General features: G+C 40.2%; 1 protein-coding gene across 4 annotated transcripts in view; it reads right to left on the bottom strand.

Moving 5' to 3' along the window:
* RPGRIP1L (RPGRIP1 like) overlaps positions 1–18,656 on the bottom strand; it is a 128,784-nt gene that overhangs the window by 50,303 nt on the left and 59,825 nt on the right. For 3 of the 4 annotated variants that reach the window (XM_039502931.1, XM_039502932.1, XM_039502930.1), the window contains exons 14-18: positions 18,303–18,420; positions 16,075–16,527; positions 9,186–9,337; positions 3,455–3,827; positions 373–587 (exon numbers count right to left, since the gene is read on the bottom strand). In XM_039502931.1, the coding sequence (XP_039358865.1) occupies positions 373–587; positions 3,455–3,827; positions 9,186–9,337; positions 16,075–16,527; positions 18,303–18,420 (1,311 nt within the window). Of the gene's footprint in view, positions 1–372; positions 588–3,454; positions 3,828–8,589; positions 8,710–9,185; positions 9,338–16,074; positions 16,528–18,302; positions 18,421–18,656 lie in introns of those variants that run through there. The other variant, XR_005588759.1, reaches the window with a different exon arrangement.

Below are 18,656 nucleotides of genomic sequence, written 5' to 3'. Positions count from 1 at the left end.
AATGAACAAGACTGAAATATTTCCCTGTAAAATCTGATTGAGGATTTGGAATTTACTTATTTTAAAAACAAAAAGGTAAATAATTTGAAATGTCTACAAAATGGTTCTATCTAAAAAGGTTAGTGTTTGCTTTGTCTCTCCTATACAATTGTCTATGTGAACAGAAAACTTTTAAAAGCTTCAAAAGTGACAACATGGAGGCTTTTTCTTCCTGCAGAAATCCAACTGGTGGTTGTATGAAGTATTTCTACTAGTCTCTTTTAAATGCACTGTATTGTAAGGATTAATCCTACTTGGCAAGGTTGGATAGGATGACCTACTGTAATAGGTCTTTTCTATCTCTAACTTCTTTGAATTTGTTAGATTACTTACTGTCATTGATGAAGTAAAAGAAGGGGTCAGGGTTAGAGTCGGCACTTCCTCCTTCACTGGTAATTTAGTTGCCACTGATTTTTCATTTTGGATGTAACTCGCTAGGTCTGCTGCCACTGCTGATCCACTTGGAGGTAGATAGGCAAACCTCCATTTTAGTTCAACGTTGATGGTGCCAGAAGAATGTCCTTCAGAATCTGTTAGTTCAAATGTACCTGAAAGGAGAGTGCAAAACACATCTAGCTATATAGCTATCATGCCAAGAGAAATAGCATGTAATGCAAGAATTATAGAGGAACAGCATTCAGTTTCTTGAGCTCCCTTGAGAACCACATCCAAGACAGGCTTTAGAATATTAATTCCAAGCAAAAGGATACCTCCTGTAATTTCAAGTCTCACATGAAGAGTATTTTAAAGCAAAGGATTTTGAGGGAAGGCCATAACTACAAGAGGGAAAAAAGTAGTGCAAAGCAGGCAAAACAGGCAAAGTGTAGTGTAGTGTAGTGTAGGTGCCACTCTTTCCTCATAGGGCAGGGGTTCTCAAACACAATATAGCAATAAGATTTCTTATCCACGTGAGGCTGTTCCTAGTGTTTCCCTCTAGGTCAGGGGTTCTCAAACAGGAGGTCGGGACTCCTCAGGGGAAGTCACTCTGAGACTTCTGCAGCAGGCGGGCAGGGAGAGGGGGGAAATAGCTCAGTGGTTTGAGCATTGGCCTGCTAAACCCAGGGTTGAGTGTTCAATCCTTGAGGGGGCCATTTGGGGAAATGGGCAAAAAAAATCTGTCTGGGGATTGGTCCTGCTTTGAGCAGGGGTTGGACTAGATGACCTCCTGAGGTCCCTTCCAACCCTAATATTCTATAATATTCTATGATGGCCCAAGAGCCACCAAAGCAGCTGGCCTTGGTGCCAGCTGCTCAGGCAGCCCTGGGTACAGCCACACCAGCCACTGCTGGAGCGACTCCACAACCAGCTGCTTGGGTGGCCCTGCAGCCAGCTGCACCAGTGCTGCTGGAACAGCCCAGAGGCCAGGCGCACCAGCCACTACTCAGGCGGCCCCGGGCAACTGGCCTGAGGATATAGTAAGCTGGCCCTGGGGACCGCCCCACCTGGCCCCAGGGACTGCTTGAGCAGCAGTGCTGGGGTTGGCTGGAGCATCCGCTGCTCAGCGGCCGCCAGCAGCTTGGGCTGCTGGCCTCAGTGGCCCCTGGCAACAGTCTTGGGGGCAGCTGGAGCTGGGCAAAAACTTTAAAATAAGATTATGAAGCAGCTCTGAGAGTCCACTGCCAAGCAGACCTGGGAAATGTTTTCCTATTTTAAATACACATTAGAAACATTTTTCCCTAACTGAAACTACCACATATTTTCTCTTCAATACATAATAGAATTACATTTTTAGAGTCTCAGCATGGATCTCTGCAAATGATTTCATTAAGTTATTTTCCAGTGGTGCATTAAGGAGCCATAATTATCTACTGTAAATAAATAAGTTTTCTAAAAATATAAGCTATATGTATAAACAGGCAGCCTAAAGTACATAAACTACAGCACCAATTAAGTGCAGCTAAGTATAAGATTAATAACAGATATGCTAAATGTTTTTCTTTGACAGCATTATTTTAAAAACAAAACAAAAAAGAAAAGTAGCAATACCTTTCACTTAGCTTTCAGTTTACTAGATAATTCAAAACTTCACAAGCAGTATTTTAATATTTCAACATATTCCTGCTATATGCCCCAATCCCGCAGTCAGATATATATGAGGCCTTAGAAGTGACATCTTAATAGATGTGCAAAATATTGCTCTACCTCTATAAAATGAAGCCTCATTATAAATATAAATATCTTGGCTTCCCACCCCCAAGTCAAATTTATATTTGTTTATTTATGTTAGTTTTAGTTTGTGATTTTTTTTCACATTTATTATCTGTCTGCTACACAGCATGGGTTCAAATGACCTTCCTGTTTTCTTTTCTGTATGGCTGAAAGATGACAAAGGGTTTCTCATGTTAATGTCCTGACTGATTTTTAAGTGCACTTCAGTTGAAATGATTACAGGAAAATCCTGAGAAAATGAAGTCAAAGGATGGAAGGTAACCATGGAAGAAATTAGCATGCTGTTACTAGAAAAATGAAGAAATATCACTGGAAAAAGAGAGAAAACAACTACAAAATGCTTTCTAGTATAAGGTTATTACTGTCACTAAGCATTTAAAAAGAATGCCATGAAAGTAGATCTTCAAAATATCCAGAGAACCTTTTTAATCACACAGATGGATTCAGGAGGATTTCCAAGATTTCTCTTAAGAAAACTCATTTAATCTATATTTGTTCTCTATGTACTTTGCAGAGGCCCTGTTACATTTTAATAAAGCAGCAAGGTAGGAAATCTAATGGTTAATTTAGCACTTTCCAAGTGATGTTAACACTAACAATGCTTTATTACCACACTAAATACAAATGCTAATGATGTGGTGTCAGAGAAATACATCAGACTGACAACTCAGCCAATCCGGATAGATTTCTGACAGTCAAATCTATGATCAAAAGATCAAATGCAAGGAAAATATTACTAGAATAAACAAAATATAGATGGTGTCTTTGCAATTAACTCAGTCACTGTTAATGAATCATGATTTATACCAATCAGGCTAAATCATCATATACTATTCATGCCACAGTCGAAATGCCCATTCATGGCAGAAGAACACAGGGTCAAAAGGTAAAAAAATTTTACTTGTCATTATTGTGAGCAGGCTGCATGAGAACTTTGCCACTGAGTTTCTGTTGGTTTGACTTTTTTTTGTTTTTACTCATGGGGAAATTTAAAAAAAATATACAATTGTCCCCATCATTCCAAGAAGACTTGTGCAAAAAGCTGGACCTTGCATTCACCCCTACAGATTGCCAACTTTGACTCATTCTGCTTTTCTGGTGTTAATTAGATGCAAAGCAAAGATCCCCAACATCATTTTATGCTGGTGTAAAACTGGGAAAACACAGTCATGAATTAAAACACATAAACTACATCATGAAGCAGTAGGTGTAAAGTTAGTTAGCTTTGAAAAGGTCAAATTCTTACCTGAGATGTATCTGTCATGTGCTAAAGAGATAAGAGGAACAATGGCTTTCCCTACATAAACACCTTCTTCTTTTTCACCATCATCAAACACATAAAAAGTCAAAGATTCCGATTTTAAATATTGGTCTAAATATGTATTCATTGGCACTGGAAAACACATATGATCGTCAAATTGAGGGCTGTTGCTGCTATGAATAATGGGAGTATCATGGTCTGCAAAATCAAAGAACTTGTAGACAACATAAGGATTTGGCTGAAGGTGGTTTTTTCGGGACTTGAGATTATAACAACATTTTATTGTAATATGAAGCTCATTTAAGTCGCCATCTGCTGAAGTGCTGACTTGGGCAGTTCTGTGTATCGGTTGCTTTAACTGAAAAAAGCACATGTTGATTAAAACCCATTAGAATTCTTATCCTGATGCAGAAGAGCTATATAAAAAGCAAAAACAGCTGCCTGCTTAAATAACAACCAAACTACTGTTTAACTAATTTAGTGTGTCAAAACTTTACTTGAACAATAAATTTCAGTAACTTTGGTTATAAGCACTAGGGAAGAAGAGATTAATCCTTTCATATCTACTACTTATTTGTTTTCTTCTTGTAAAATGTTATGATCCATGTGCCAGAGTGGGGCAAATAGTAGATTTTTCAGTTCGCTGACAATTCCAAAAAATTGAAAAAAGTTTCATTTTGAGTTAAACCAAAACAAATTCTTTTGAAATTTTCACTGAAATGAAAAGTCAGAATAAAATTTTAGTGGGGTTGAATGAAATGTTTTGTTCAACCCAACTGAAATTTTTTTGTTTTGATTTAGGGCATTTTTAAGCAAAAGAAAAAGGGGACTAGATTCACAAGATGGCTAGAGGAGAAAGTGGCAGCAGCATTCTTCTTATGTTGTGGAAGATACAGATTCAGTTCCCCGTCTGCCTGATGTGGAGCAGGGATTTGAACTTAGGTCGTCCACAGTGCTGCAGAGTGCCCTATGAATTAGGGAATCGGGGATTCTAGTACGGATACTTCTCAATCTTGCTGTTGAAGCTCTTCCACTTTTTATAAATAATTAATAGTTATTTTAGCAGGGACTTCAATTAGGTCTCTTACCTCCTAGGAGAGTGCTCAAGTCCTTCTCACTCTCTTTTCTTGGTCCAATGATTATTCATTAATTATTCATAGTGCCAATTCAGAGTCATCCTACCTAAGTGCCCTAATTACTGGGCCAAAAGTTAGAAGGAGGCTGCCTTCTCCTAAAGCTCTCTTGTGACTCCAACCCAAAAAACATTCAGCCAAAACAAAAAACTTCAATTTTGGGGGAAACTGTTCTCCAAACTTTATATAAAATTGGGAATAGTTTAAAAAATTCACAGAGCTCTAACTCAGTCAGTCTAAAAAACTATTGTCGTTGTTCTATAGGTAATCAAATGAACTATAGTATAAAAATATATTAGTATTTTTAACCCTAAAAAGATGAAAAAGTCATGCATCTCATCCTTGACTTATTCCTATCCCTATTCATTGTCCAGATATAATTTCTATAAATATAACCTCATTTGTACATACCTTTTTCAATAATTTAAAATTAATTATCCAAATTAATTGCTATTGTGTCTCTAGAGTTACACCAGGGATTTATTTGTCCCAGTTATTTCCCACTCCATGATCCAAAGCCTTTATTTAAAAAAATCAGCATATAAAGAGCAATAATAAAATGTTCTGAAGTGTAGCAATACCCTACAACTGATATTGGTACAATAGTACTGTAAAGCCAATGGAATTTTCTTAATTTATTACATACAATCTTCAACACCTTGCATATTCTGGGGGGAGGTGGACATAAATTTTGCACAAGACCTATATTCTCCATGGCACCCTTGTACACTAAAAATTCCACAACAGCTTCAATTGTAATTTTAATATTGATATTTTAAAATTAAATATAAAAATGAGTAATCCAATGGAGCTCAATATCTCCCCTCTTATTTATTTTGATATTAATTATTCCATCTCCAATTTTTATTTTTTGATATGCCAGAGATACTTGTATTGCCAGCACATGACTGCATTGCAGAAGTTGTTGGGGGAAGATGGAAATATTGGTTGAGGTGTGGCTTTTGACATCTGGACAATTTGATTTTGTGGGATAAAGCGCATTAGAGTAATCTTTCTCTAAAATGATCAATTAATGTCACTACAGAACACACAGTTTCAGATTTATCAACTGAGAGAATGGGGCAGTTCACACCTCTCAGAGCTATTGTTTCAGGTTACTAGACTCAGGGAGACAATCTGTTTCTAACAGATTGTATTAGGGTCACATTTTCAAGATCACTGTATCTTTGTGACCATAAGGGCTAGGATTTTTTTTTTTTGTTATTTTTAAATAAATGAAAGCTTAGATTCTGAAGCACAATACAGCAACTAGTTGTGAAGGTGAGGAATATACTGGGCCTTTCACATAATATTACCACCTGTGTTCAAATTATAACAAGAAATATTTCTGAAAGCAGCAGAGATTCAGCCAGGTGTGTGTAAGGTTTCTTTCTACCCTATTTCCCCACAAAATACAGATTCTAATGCTTATTTTAACAACTGCCAGCAGCCACCAATTAAATGACCACACCACACCTCTAAGTGTTTGTGTGTGGGGGGGAGGGGAGATTGTTGTCTGAGGTCTACAGGTGGGAGGGAGAGGAGAGAGGTCAGAAGCTGCTGCAAAAGGCGGGAATGGGTCAGCGTGGCAATGCTGACTCATTCCCTGGGAATGGAACGGTAGAAAAGGGACAAGCCCAGGTGGGATAAGCCCCTTTTCCACACAGCAGGTGAGGCAGAAAAACAAAATTTGGTCAGGACCTGCTGTGGGCATTGTGCTAGTCGCCCCTTTTTAGGTGGCTGGGAAGGAATTTTTTCCTCACCACCAGCTTGGCCTAGGTGGAGTGGAGGGGTTTTTTGCCCTCCCCACAGCGCGATCAGGGAGAGCTTTGTTAATATGAAGCGAGTTAAATAATAAGTTGTGATATATAGTCTAAGCATGGGGCAGATGTCCAGTGCAGGTACTCCATAGGTAGGGCCCTACCAATTTCACAGCTGTGCTGCTGGGAACCCCCCCAACTGGGAGGGTCCTAGCTGCAAGTGCTGGCCGGGCTGGGGAGGGACAAGACTTGTCCTTCCTCTGTATGGCTGCTCTCAGGGAAAGTCGGGGAAATCAGACCCATCTTTGAGTGCCTCCCCCTTCTGCAGGAAGCTCTGGGGCTGGGCAACAGCCCTGGAGGTTCCTGCAGCCGGAGGAGGTTTGTAGAAATGAGCCCGACCTCTCCCTGCTGCAGGGAGTGCCCTAGCCTGGGATTCCTAGCTGCAAGTCCCCACTGGGCTGGGGAGGGACTGGACTTGTCCTTCCCCTGCATGGCTGCTTGGGGGTGGGGGAAAAATCAGACCCACCGGATACCTTTTGGGTTGGGACCCTGACAGTTACAACACCGTGTAATTTCAGATGTAAACATCTGAAAAACACGAAATTGACCAATTAAAAAACCCTCTGTTCATGAAAGTGATCAAAATTGACTGTGAATTTGGTAGGGCCCTATCCTTAAGGAAGATATACAATGACTGGATAACTGGCTTAGTAAAAGATTCAAAAAGTAGGTGATGGTTAAAGGAATGGAATAGGGGTGGATTTAGGGCTCCTATGAATGGTCTGGCAGGGAGCCAACCTCCTTTCTTATAGCCCACCTCTACCCTCCTATAAGAGGGGGGTGGATGGTCAGATACAAGCATCCTGGCTGGCTGGTGAGACCTGGACGGAAAAAGACAGGGGGCTGGCAGAAGCCCCCTGAGTAGTTATTGAATGAACATGGGATTACCTGCACTGTACACTTTTATCTGCCGGGTACTCCCAGACACCTAATAATAAAGTTGCGGCCTGATTAAAACCATATCAAGTGTCTCCTGTCCTTCTTTTGGTATAGCTGGACAATGAAAAGACTCTTCAATTCTTGTAAACATGAAGCCAGAGTAAGAAATTGCAATACTGTTGGTATTATCAACTGCTACTTTATTTTTTTAACAACTACAAATTGAAAATGCTTGCACTGATCTAAATTTAAGTTACTGCACCAAATTTCTCATAACTCCATTGAAGCCACTCCAGATTTAGACTAACAAACTGAAAGCAAAACTGACTCACTGTTTCATTTTGTTTAGCTAAAGATTTTTGTTTCCTAAGCTAATGTCAAACATATCTGAACTTCTCCTCTTTTACTCTGACTGTTGCTTACTGTTGTTGTGATGCATAAGTAAAGTAATATGTTAAAGTATGTTAACAGACTTCATTAATAGTCTAGACAAAAAGGAAAAAGTAACAGCTCAGTGTAAAAAATATTAGTTTATTGTAGTATATTTTAAGTAACTTTATTATAAATTTGTGAAACTATCAAAGAAAAGCTATTTGGTAAAATTATGTACTGTACTGTGATAAATTGTTTTTGCAACATGTCTAACTGATATAAGCAAACACGAAATCCTGTATTTCCACTACAGAATTTCAAATTAACTCCTTTAAATCTGGACTTACTGCAGAAGTCTGCAATAGCGCTAATGTATTTTTCATTAACATTTGTAATTTCAAGAGCAAGAAAACAGCCATTTGAGTTTAAAGGATTTGTAAGCATTTTGGAACCAGGCCTTTCTGTATATTCTGTACAACAGTATGCATAACACATAATAAAATAAACAACAATGGGTCCAATCCTGCAAGGTGATAACACACTGATAATCAGCTCTAATTTTTAGTTACTTGGAGTTCATGAGGCTTCTTTAGCAAACTGGAGGAGATGCTAAGCAACTTGTAAGATCTTGGTCAACAGTAGAAATATTGACCTTGCTTTGAAAATTAAAAGCAAGTAATGGAGAATTTCTGTACAGTCATGGTGCAGTTTACACCATTCATTTTTATCCATGGTAGTTTGAGATATGAACCCAAATACTCATCTCTAGCCTCCTAGATAGGCTATGATCCTGTATTGCTGAGAAGTCAAGTTGGCTGAGAAAGTTTGAAATGTTGATAACATTTAAATGTTTATCTTTGATTTAAAAATAATAATCAATTTTTTGGAGAAAAGATGTATTTTGTTTTTTAGATACCTTTCACAGGAAATGGTTTTCTTTTTTTTAAATTAGCTCTTGTTTTAGTTGAGTTTTTGCTCACTCTTGAAACCTTTTTGACAGGCCACTTTTCTCTCTCTCTCTCGCATTTTCTCCTGACTGAGAAATATAAAACACAGTCTCAACCTGATTATCCAAACAACAAAAATCCTAAGATTTCTTCTGCTCAAGCACTTGACATGTACTAGAGGGCTGAGCCACTGGGCCAGCCTAGAATTCATGGATATTGCAGTAGAGCAACATGTTGGAAAAATTTGGCATCTCAGAATCAAAAGAGTTAAACAGAATGGTTTACTCATTATTATTTCACTACTTTCAGGATAAGAAGTTAGCAACAGCTAGTAGTTTTAGCGACAATTAATGACTGATGGTTAAAACCTATTCTTCCTGACACAACCATATATTATATCACACAACTAGTAAAATAAAAAACTTTTCTGTTCAAGATCCCTTAAAAAGCAATGAAAAGAGTTTATATACACAGCAAAAGCTAACAGTGGAAGGAAGCTATTGAACTGAAAGAAAAAAATTTGAACAGCTTACTCTATGTGAATACCAAAAATAAATTAGCTTACCTGTGGGGCTTTTTCATGTTCCTTTAAATTGGATGTTATGTATCCCAGAGCTTTTGACCTCTCTTTGTAGAGTCTGATAGCCTGATCCATAGGAACTCTTAACCTGACCCAGTAATCCACTGTGCCATAGTTTGGGATATGTCCTCCAGTTCCTATAGAATATTTCATTATATATAATATTACATACAAAAAAATTCATTACATAAACATTTCAGTAGCAAATCAAACACTAAAAAGTTAGGAAGTGCCAGAAGTAAGGCCGCCTGTGGAAAATTAATTCTACCCTCTTGTGAATATGCATATGGTCTGACAGCAATGCATCAGTAGTCTATAGCAGAACTAGGAACAGAAGCCAGATCTCTTGCAGCCAACTCCAGTGCCTAAACAAAAGAGAACATCCTTTTTCTTCTTGTCCATCCTCTGCACTGAATGAGGCACAGGTCTTGTAGAACAAACAGGTGATCACGTGCATATGCATATAATAGTTTTAGTTATAAGGTGGGTGCACAACTAGTTGACAAACAGTACTCAAAGAGAAGTTATCGGTGGTTCACTGTTAAACTGGGAGGATGTATAAGAACATAAGAATGGCCGTACTGGGTCAGACCAAAGGTCCATCTAGCCCAGTATCCTGTCTACCAAAAGTGGCCAATGCCAGGTGCCCCAAAGGGAATGAACCCAACAGGCAACGATCAAGTGATCTCTCTCCTGCCATCCATCTCCACCCTCTGACAAACAGAGGCTAGGGACACCCTTCCTTACCCATCCTGGCTAATGTCCATTAAAGGACTTAACCTCCATGAATTTTCCAGTTCTCTTTTAAACGCTGTTATAGTCCTAGCCTTCACAACCTCCTCAGGCAAGGAGTTCCACAAGTTGACTGTGTGCTGTGTGAAGAACTTCCTTCTATCTAGCAGAGTCCTTCAAGGAATGTCAGAGGCTCCCCCTGGCTCCGCCTTCGCCCATCCCCCGGTGCCTCAGCGCGCCGTGTCCAGGAGCGGCCCTGGACAGAGCTAAAGCGGCGTAGCTCCTCCCCACTCAGAGACACATAGTAAGGGGGCGGGGCTGCGAGCGCCAGTCCCGCCGGAGCCAGGCCGCTGTAGTGCTGTCCAGGGCCACTTGTAGGCTCTGGAAGAGGGGGGAGGTGGGGGTAAGCGGCATGCTAAGGGGGCCGGGGTTGGATAAGGGGCAGTCAGGGGACAGGGAGGGGCAGAGGTTGGGGGCAGTCAGGGGATGGGGAACTGGGGTTGGATTGTGGGCGTTCCGGGGGTCTGTCAGGATTTGGCGGGGGCATGGATAGGGGTCAGGGCAGTCAGGGGACAGGGAGCAGGCGGGGTTCGTGGGGGGTGGGGTCCCGAGGTGGTGGTTCAGAGGGTCTTCGGAGGCAGTCAGGGGACAAGGAGCAGGATGGGTCGGGGATTCTCGGGGAGGGCAGTCGGGACAGGAAGTGGTTGGGGGTCAGATAGGGGGCAGGGCCAGGCTGTTTGGGGAGGCACAGCCTTCCCCACCCTAAAGCTCATTCAGCAGTTTGAGGCTTGCAGACAGCTATTTAACACAAAAGAGCCAAGCTGTTATCTGTTCCCTTAGGGCTACCATCCATTTCACTTCTCAAATGCCAAATTATCTCTTGGTAGTCCATCGATCTGATGATGACAAATCTGTGCAGATCATCTATTGTTGGTCTCATGGTGTGCCCTCTGATGACTGTACAAGCCAATTCTAGAGGTGCACATTTTGCTGCAGATGGTGCATGGGAAGTTCGCGGTCAGTGGATTGTGCGCTGCTGATGCTCTGTGACGTTGTTCGTGTGCCTCTTGTAGACGCCGGCAGCGGTCTTCCTCAAAGGCGATGCAGGTATTTCTAACTGTTGCATGCCACTGTGTTCTGTCGCTGGTGGCGTCCTCAAGGTCCCTAGGTTTGATACTGCTGTACTGCAGATTGGCTTTGATAGTGTCCTTGTAACGTTTCCATGGACGACCTATATGCCGGATGCCCTGGGAAAGCTCACCATACAGAAGCTGGCGGGGGATTCTGTTGGCATCCATGCGGCTGACACGACCAGTCCAACGTAGCTGTGACTTCATGATCATCATTTCGATGCTTGTCATCTGGGCTCTCTTGAGGACCTCAAGATTGGGCACTTTGTCTTGCCAGCGGATCTTCATGATGTTGCGGAGGCAGTGCATGTGGAATGCTTCAAGCTGCTTGATGTGACACCTATATAGTGTTCAAGTTTCGCACCCGTACAAAAGAGATGAGAGAACAACAGCTCTGTACACAAGCAGTTTTGTTGACATCCGGATGTTGTGGTGGTTTAAAACTTTGACACGCAGACAGCCAAGTGCCTGGCTTGCTTTGGATATTCGTGCGTTGATCTCATTATCCAGTGATCCATCACTGGATATGACACTACCTGGGTATTTAAAATTCTCCACTACTTTAAGCTGAGTGCCGTCAATGGAGATACTCGGGACAGAAGCATTTGATCCAGGTGCAGGTTGATGAAGACCTTCTGTCTTTCCGAGGCTGATAGTTAGTCCAAAGAGTTGCGAGGCCTCAGCAAACTTGTTGACAATGTGCTGAAGATCATTTTCAGTGTGAGCCATGAGGGCACAGTCGTCGGCAAAAAGTGCCTCAAGAAGAAGTTTCGGCACTCTTAGTCTTTGCATTCAGGCGACGGAGGTCAAAAAGTGAACCATCGTGCCGGTATTTCAAGTATATACCTCGGTCCAGATCTTTCATTGCATAGTTAAGGACGCATGCAAAGAACAGGTTAAATAGGACAGGAGCGAGAACACATCCTTGTTTCACGCCACTGGTGATGTTGAAGGGGGCTGATGTGGCTCCATCAGACAATACTTCGCCTGTCATGAAAAAGGCGTATAATCTGGACACATTTTCTATGAAGACAGCATACAGGTGCATATTCTGTTCAATGCACTTCTCTTGTATTTGTCTAACAGCAAACACCATGTCGACTGTGCTCCGGCCAGGTCGGAAACCACATTGACTTTCAGGTAGATTTGCCTCGGAAATGCTGGCTATTAGGCAGTTCAAGATGATGCGGGCGATGATCTTCCCACTAACGGAGAGGAAGGATATGCCTCTATAGTTTCCACATTCTGCTTTGCTGCCTTTGTTCTTGAAAAGAGAGACAATAGTAGCGTCGCGGAGGTCCTGTGGTATGTTTTCATCCTCCCAGATGCTGATGATCACGCTGTGGAACACTGCTAGTGCTGCTGGACCTGCTGCTTTGTATATCTCTGCTGGTATCTCATCTTTTCCAGGAGCTTTTCCTGAACTCATCTGGCTAACAGCTTTCTTAATCTCATCTATAGTGGGCAGAAAGTCAAGATCTGTCAGAGCAGGTTGTTGTGGAATTTCATTGAGGACATTATTATTCATGGTTGATGGTCTATTGAGAAGGTTGCTAAAGTGTTCTCGACATCTTTCGTTGATGCCGTCTTTATCTTTAATCAGCGTTGTGTTGTCTGATGAGAGCAATGGGGTGGTCCTTGGTTTAGAAGGTCCATAGACAGTCTTAATAGCACTGAAGAACATCTTTGAGTTGTGAGTCTCAGCATAGTGCTCAATTTCTTTGGCTTTGCTCTCCCACCAGTTGTCTTGTATCTGACGGAGGTCTTTCTGTGTTTTGCTCTGAAGGTACTTGAAATGGTCCCGTTTAGAGACTGAGGAGGGGCCATTCTGCCATTTGATAAAGGCTTTTCTCTTTACTTCCAGTGCTGAGCATATTACTTCTTGGTTCTCATCAAACCAATCCTGATGTGTTCTTTTCTTTGGTCCAAGAGATGTTATTGCTGTGTCAGTCACTATCTGCTTGAACTGGTCCCACTTTTCGGTTACAGTACCGATCAATTGTCCGTGGGATGTCAGTTTGTCATCAAGACTCCTCTGGAAATTGTTGAAACACTGAGCATCCTTCAGTTTGGCTATGTTGAAAGCAAGTCGCACATGCTTAGGGCGTTTGTGCCAAGAGGGAGCGATGTGAAGTTAAAGAGACATCCTGACTAATCTGTGATCTGTCCAGCACTCTGCTCCTCACATTACTCTGGTGATCAGTATGTCTCGGATGTCTCGCCTTCTGACAATGGCATAATCTATCAGATGCCACTGTTTGGACCTAGGGTGCATCTACGTCGTTTTGTATTTGTCCGCTTGTCGGAACAGAGTGTTGGTAATGGTCAGGTCATTGTCAATGGTCAGGCCAAATTATAGTCTACATTTAATTTCAGTGCCATAGGGAGATTCATGTCAGAGGAGAGTAGCTTAATTTAAAATTAGCCACTTTAGATTAACAGTGATAAAACCAAGAGAGCCATGGGGGAGGGATCACATGAGAAGAGCAATATCCTACACCACCTACCTCCTTCCCAACCCGACCAAGGGAGGACCCCCCATCCCCTGCATTCCCCAAGGCTCCAGAGGGGTTAATTCAGTGGTTCTCAAACTTTTGTATTGGTGACCCCTTTCACATAGCAAGCCTCTGAGTGTGACCCCCCCTTATACATTAAAAACACCTTTTTTATATATTTAACACTATTATAAATGCTGGAGGCAAAGCAGGGTTTGAGGTGGAGGCTGACAACTCGCAACTCCCAGTAATAACCTCGTGACCCCCTGAGGGGTCCCGACCCCCAGTTTCAGACCCCCTGGGTTAATTTAATTTTAGCACCCTGTATCCATTCACATGCATGTGCATTTTGAGCATTTCAGTTTTCACAACATAGGCTCATCCCAGATTCTGGAACAATCTCAAATGCTCAGTTCGTGCAGTATAAGCTATACTAAAGACAAACCCACAGTAACTGTCTCCAGTTTGTGAGGGACCCCATGGAGCCAGTTTCTAGGAAACAGATAAATTCATGGAGGTTAAGTCCATTAGTGGTATAGGTAAGTATAGGTAAGGAATGGTGTCCCTAGCCTCTGTTTGTCAGAGGGTGTAGATGGATGGCAGGAGAGAGATCTCTTGATCATTACCTGTTAGGTTCACTCCATCTGGGGCACCTGGCATTGGCCACTGTCGGTAGACAGGATACTGGGCTGGATGGACCTTTGGTCTGACCCAGTATATCAGTATTCTTATGTTACGTTCTAACCTAAATGAACCCAAAGTTATGGAGACAGATACGAGTCAAGGAAGCCAGAGTATCAGAAACCTGGAAAAATCTCTGACTGAATGGGCTCAGGTGTTTGGTCACAGCTGAGGTGGTTCAAAATTTTTTTTGGATTTTTTTTAAGCAGAATTTTTTTTATTGTTTCTTTAAACAATCAAACACAGCAAGCAGCAAATATTTGGCCACACACTTCTGAAACCCCAAACCATGTTCAGGTTTTGGCAGACTAATTTCAGCTTTTCAATTAAAAAAAACCACACAACAAATTTTGAAGGGAAGCAGACATTGTCCGTGATTTTTTCTGTTTTTTAAAAACCCCTAGTTTTCGATCCAAAAAAAGTTTTGATGGAAAATATTTGTCCAACGCTTTTTATGAGCTTTAGTGCCTTTTAGCACTAGCTGATGCTGAGAACCAGTGATACCTTGTAAAGGTGACTTGAAAAGAAGTTTTCTTAAAACTGGGTTTGTGCCGAGATGTGGAAGGTTTTTAAATGTTTATTTTTCCCAGGGCTGCTGGGAGGGGGGGGGGAGGGGGGCAATTTGCCCCGGGTCCCGCAGGGGCCCCCATGAGAATATAGTATTCAACTTTTTTTATGGAAGGGGCCCCTGAAATTGCTTTGCCCCAGGCCCCCTGAATCCTCTGGGCGGCCCTGGGAAAAATCAAATGCACAACTACAAAATGGGGGAATAACTGGCTAGATGCTAGTACTGCAAAAAAGGATCTGTGGATCACAAATTGAATATGAGCTAACAGTGTGATGCAGTTGTGAAAACAGGTAATATTCTGGAGTGTATTAAAAGGAATGTTGCATCTAACACAGAAGATAATTGTTCTGCTTTATTCAGCACTGATGAGGCTGGAGAATTGTGTCCAGTTTTCAGTGCCACACTTTAAGAAAGATGTGGACAAGAGAGCAACAAAAATGATAAAATGTTTAGAAAACCTGACCTATCAGAAAAGGTTTGGGCATGTTTAGTCTTGAAAAATGAACACTGAGGAGAGATTTAATAACAGTATTCTAAAATGTTCAGGATGTTTTAAAGAGAATGGTGATCAATTGTTCTCCATGTTTGCCGAAGACAGGACAAATAGTAATCGGCTTAATCTGTAGCAAGGGAAATTTAGGTTAGTTATTAGGAAAGACTTTCTAACTAAAAGAATAGTTATGTGCTGGAAGAAATTACAAATGGAGATTGTGGAATCCCTGTCATTGAAGTTTTTTTAAGACTGGGTTAGACAAACACCTGTCAGGGATGGTCTAGGTATATTTGGTCCTGCCTCAGTGCAGAGAAATGGATTAGATGCCCTCTCAAGGACTCTTCCAGCCCTAAATTTCTATGATTTTATATAATTAAAAACTGTATTAAACAACAGTAAAAAACCCAGGAGCAGAAAACAAGCATGGAACAGTTAAAGTATGGCAAAATTAAAAGCAACTGAAAACACATAATGGAAAGTTAAACCAAACTGCTAGTTTAATTTATCCACATTGTCTCTAATATATGTCATAGACAGACACCACTACATTGTTATCACTGCTATACACATCCTGAATGTTCATTCCATTATGGGCAATTTGTTCCCTTCAGGGCCTGCCCACAACTGCATTCACATCCCACAGCAGAATTTGGCCTTGTATATACAATTTCTTTTTTTTTAAGTTGTAAAACATTAATTCAGTGCTGTACAAATATGTACTGTTATAACTGTCAGTTAAAATATCACACATAATACACTTTGAAATGTTACTTACCAACTAAAATTGCTGTACTATAGATCCTGCCATTATTTTCCAAGATTTCATGGAATCTCAGCTGACATGCTGCAGCTGTTTCATAATCTGTGCCTAAGGCACGATGAACTTCAAGAGTGATAGTGCTTTTCTGTATGTATTGCAAAAAGAAGTCATCAACGCGCACAAGATACTGTGAAGTGAAGTTATAGGATGGATTAAGACCACGAACTACTGGGGTTGTCTGTAGTTCAAAGTCATAGAATGCATAGGTGCAGAAAGTTACAGGTTCCTGGTCACCAAAAGCATGCACAGCTTCTGTAGAAAATATCACTTTGCTGATGTGAATTTCAAACAGGTTTTCTCCTCTTTCTAAGTGGACAGTTTCATCAAATTCATCTACTGGATCCTCTGGCAGGATTTCTGGTCTGAATTTGTACTGTTTGGTACCATAGGCAATATCCTTTAGTTGAGCTACAACAAACAACATGAAATTGAACTAAACATGAAAATCTTTTTCTTGTCATCAACAAATGCTGCAACAGAACTCGATTAAATGACGGAATACAGAGAAAATAAAGGGTAATTCAATAAAGTTAAAAAATGTCATCTTTTTCAAACATTTCAGTGCTCCTAATCTGTATAATTGCTTCTAGGTATCATATGATTCACAAGTTTTATATATGGGGCCTGGTGCTCATATAGGTCACTCTCGTTTAAATCAGGAATAACTCCATTGAAGTCAATGTAGATACACTGGTTTTACACTATAGTTTCAGCGCACTGGAGTTAATAATCGATTGCAAGGCAATTATGAGAAAGAAGCCTTAAAATGAAACTTTTTTTTTTTTTTAAAGGGAGCACTGGATTAAAAAGCATACCAGAGATTTAAGCTACATATTTTTGCAGAGCTGATCGAGGATTAATGACAGAGAGGGTTCCTTATGGAATGCACTGGGTATAAATACCTCCCCCTGATGCATATAGTGGGTCAACTCCTCCACCCTACTGGTCTGCCATCTTCCTGTTCCCACCTTGGCTCTGTTCAGGTAAGCCCATCTCCCTTTCTCCTGCCTTCTAATCAAATACATTTGGGACCTGTAAAAGAGCCCCATTCCCTTTTTCTTACTGACCAAAGACCCACTGCATTCAGGTGTGATAAATTTTTGCAGTTGAAGGCATTTTTGCAGTTGAAGTATACAAATAAGTAAGTATACAAAATAAGATTTATTTTTCGGGGAAAGAAAATAAAACCAGGGCCCAAGCCACCATAATATTCTTCAGTACATAGGATACACTTTTATAGTACATAAAAAGAATTGAGCCATTATTAAAATTCTTATTGCATTAGTCCTTGTTAGTTATTGCGTGTTTATTTTTACATATAAAATCATATTTTAAATGAAAAAGAAAAACAATTCATTCATTCTTCATTCAATTGTGTAATAATTTGCAAATTAATGGAAAAAATAAAATGAGTTTTGAAGAATTAAAAGAAGGTTCAATATTAGGAAATAACAGCCATTTCAAATGTAAACTTGAAAATAGAAAAATGAAAAAACAACTGGGCCTAATTTAATATTTTAACAATAAGATAAAAAAGCTGGAGTATTACTGTTTCTAATGTAAGATAAACCAGAGATGTTAAAAATTATTTATGTACAGTAGAACCTCCAAGTTACAAACACCAGAGTTATGAACTGACCAGTTAACCATACACCTCATTTGAAACTGGAGGTATACAATCATGCAGCAGCAGAGATGAGACTAAAAAAAACAAAAAACAAAAAAAACCCCAAATACAGTAGAGTATTGTGTTAAATGTAAACCACTAAAAAAAAAGGGGGGGGGAAAACAGCAGCATTTTTCTTCTACATAACATAGTAAAATTTCTAAGCTGTATTAAGTTAACGTTCAGTTGTAAACTTTTGAAAATACGGTAATGTTTTGTTAAGAGTTACAAACATTTCAGAATTATGAACAACCTCCATTCCCAAAGTGTTTGTAACTCTGAGGTTCTACTGTACATTTTCTCATACTTGAGACCTCTCTTTTGAGGCAAACATGTGAACTGGTTGCTCTGAAAACCTTTCCAATTTTGCCTTTATGCATAAAGTGACATCAACATTTGCAGTATAACACTATATTTTTTGCGGTGAATACTATAGTTGCAATAAATGTTTAAATCCTAATAATTTTTGGCAGATTAGGTATATCAAATAGGATCAAAAACTGGATTAAAAATTTACCTTCTAATTTTCGGATGCGTGCAGCCCTAATGTCAAGGAGATGGACATACTGTTCAAGTTTTAACTCATAATCTTTCTGTAAACCCTCCATCTTCTGCGTCACTGCTTCAACTTCAGTCTGAAAGAATATTAGTAAAGATAGTATATTCTGATAATTTATCATATGTAGGGAAAAAGGTGCCATTTCCTTTTTTTAGCTGAGTTAAACAATATAATATTATTAACAGAAATATTCTAAATAATGTACAAGGACAGATGTCAACTGCTGAAACTGAAGAATTAATTTTGGGGAAAACTGGACAGCTCAGGGGACTAATAATGGAATATAGATTAGGTGAATTAATATAAAGTAAT

Source organism: Mauremys reevesii, linkage group 16, assembly GCF_016161935.1.
Source record: "Mauremys reevesii isolate NIE-2019 linkage group 16, ASM1616193v1, whole genome shotgun sequence".
Classification (NCBI taxonomy): Eukaryota; Metazoa; Chordata; order Testudines; family Geoemydidae; genus Mauremys; species Mauremys reevesii.
The sequence above is the reverse complement of the archived record's forward strand: the minus strand, read 5'-3'. Positions and strand labels throughout refer to the sequence as shown.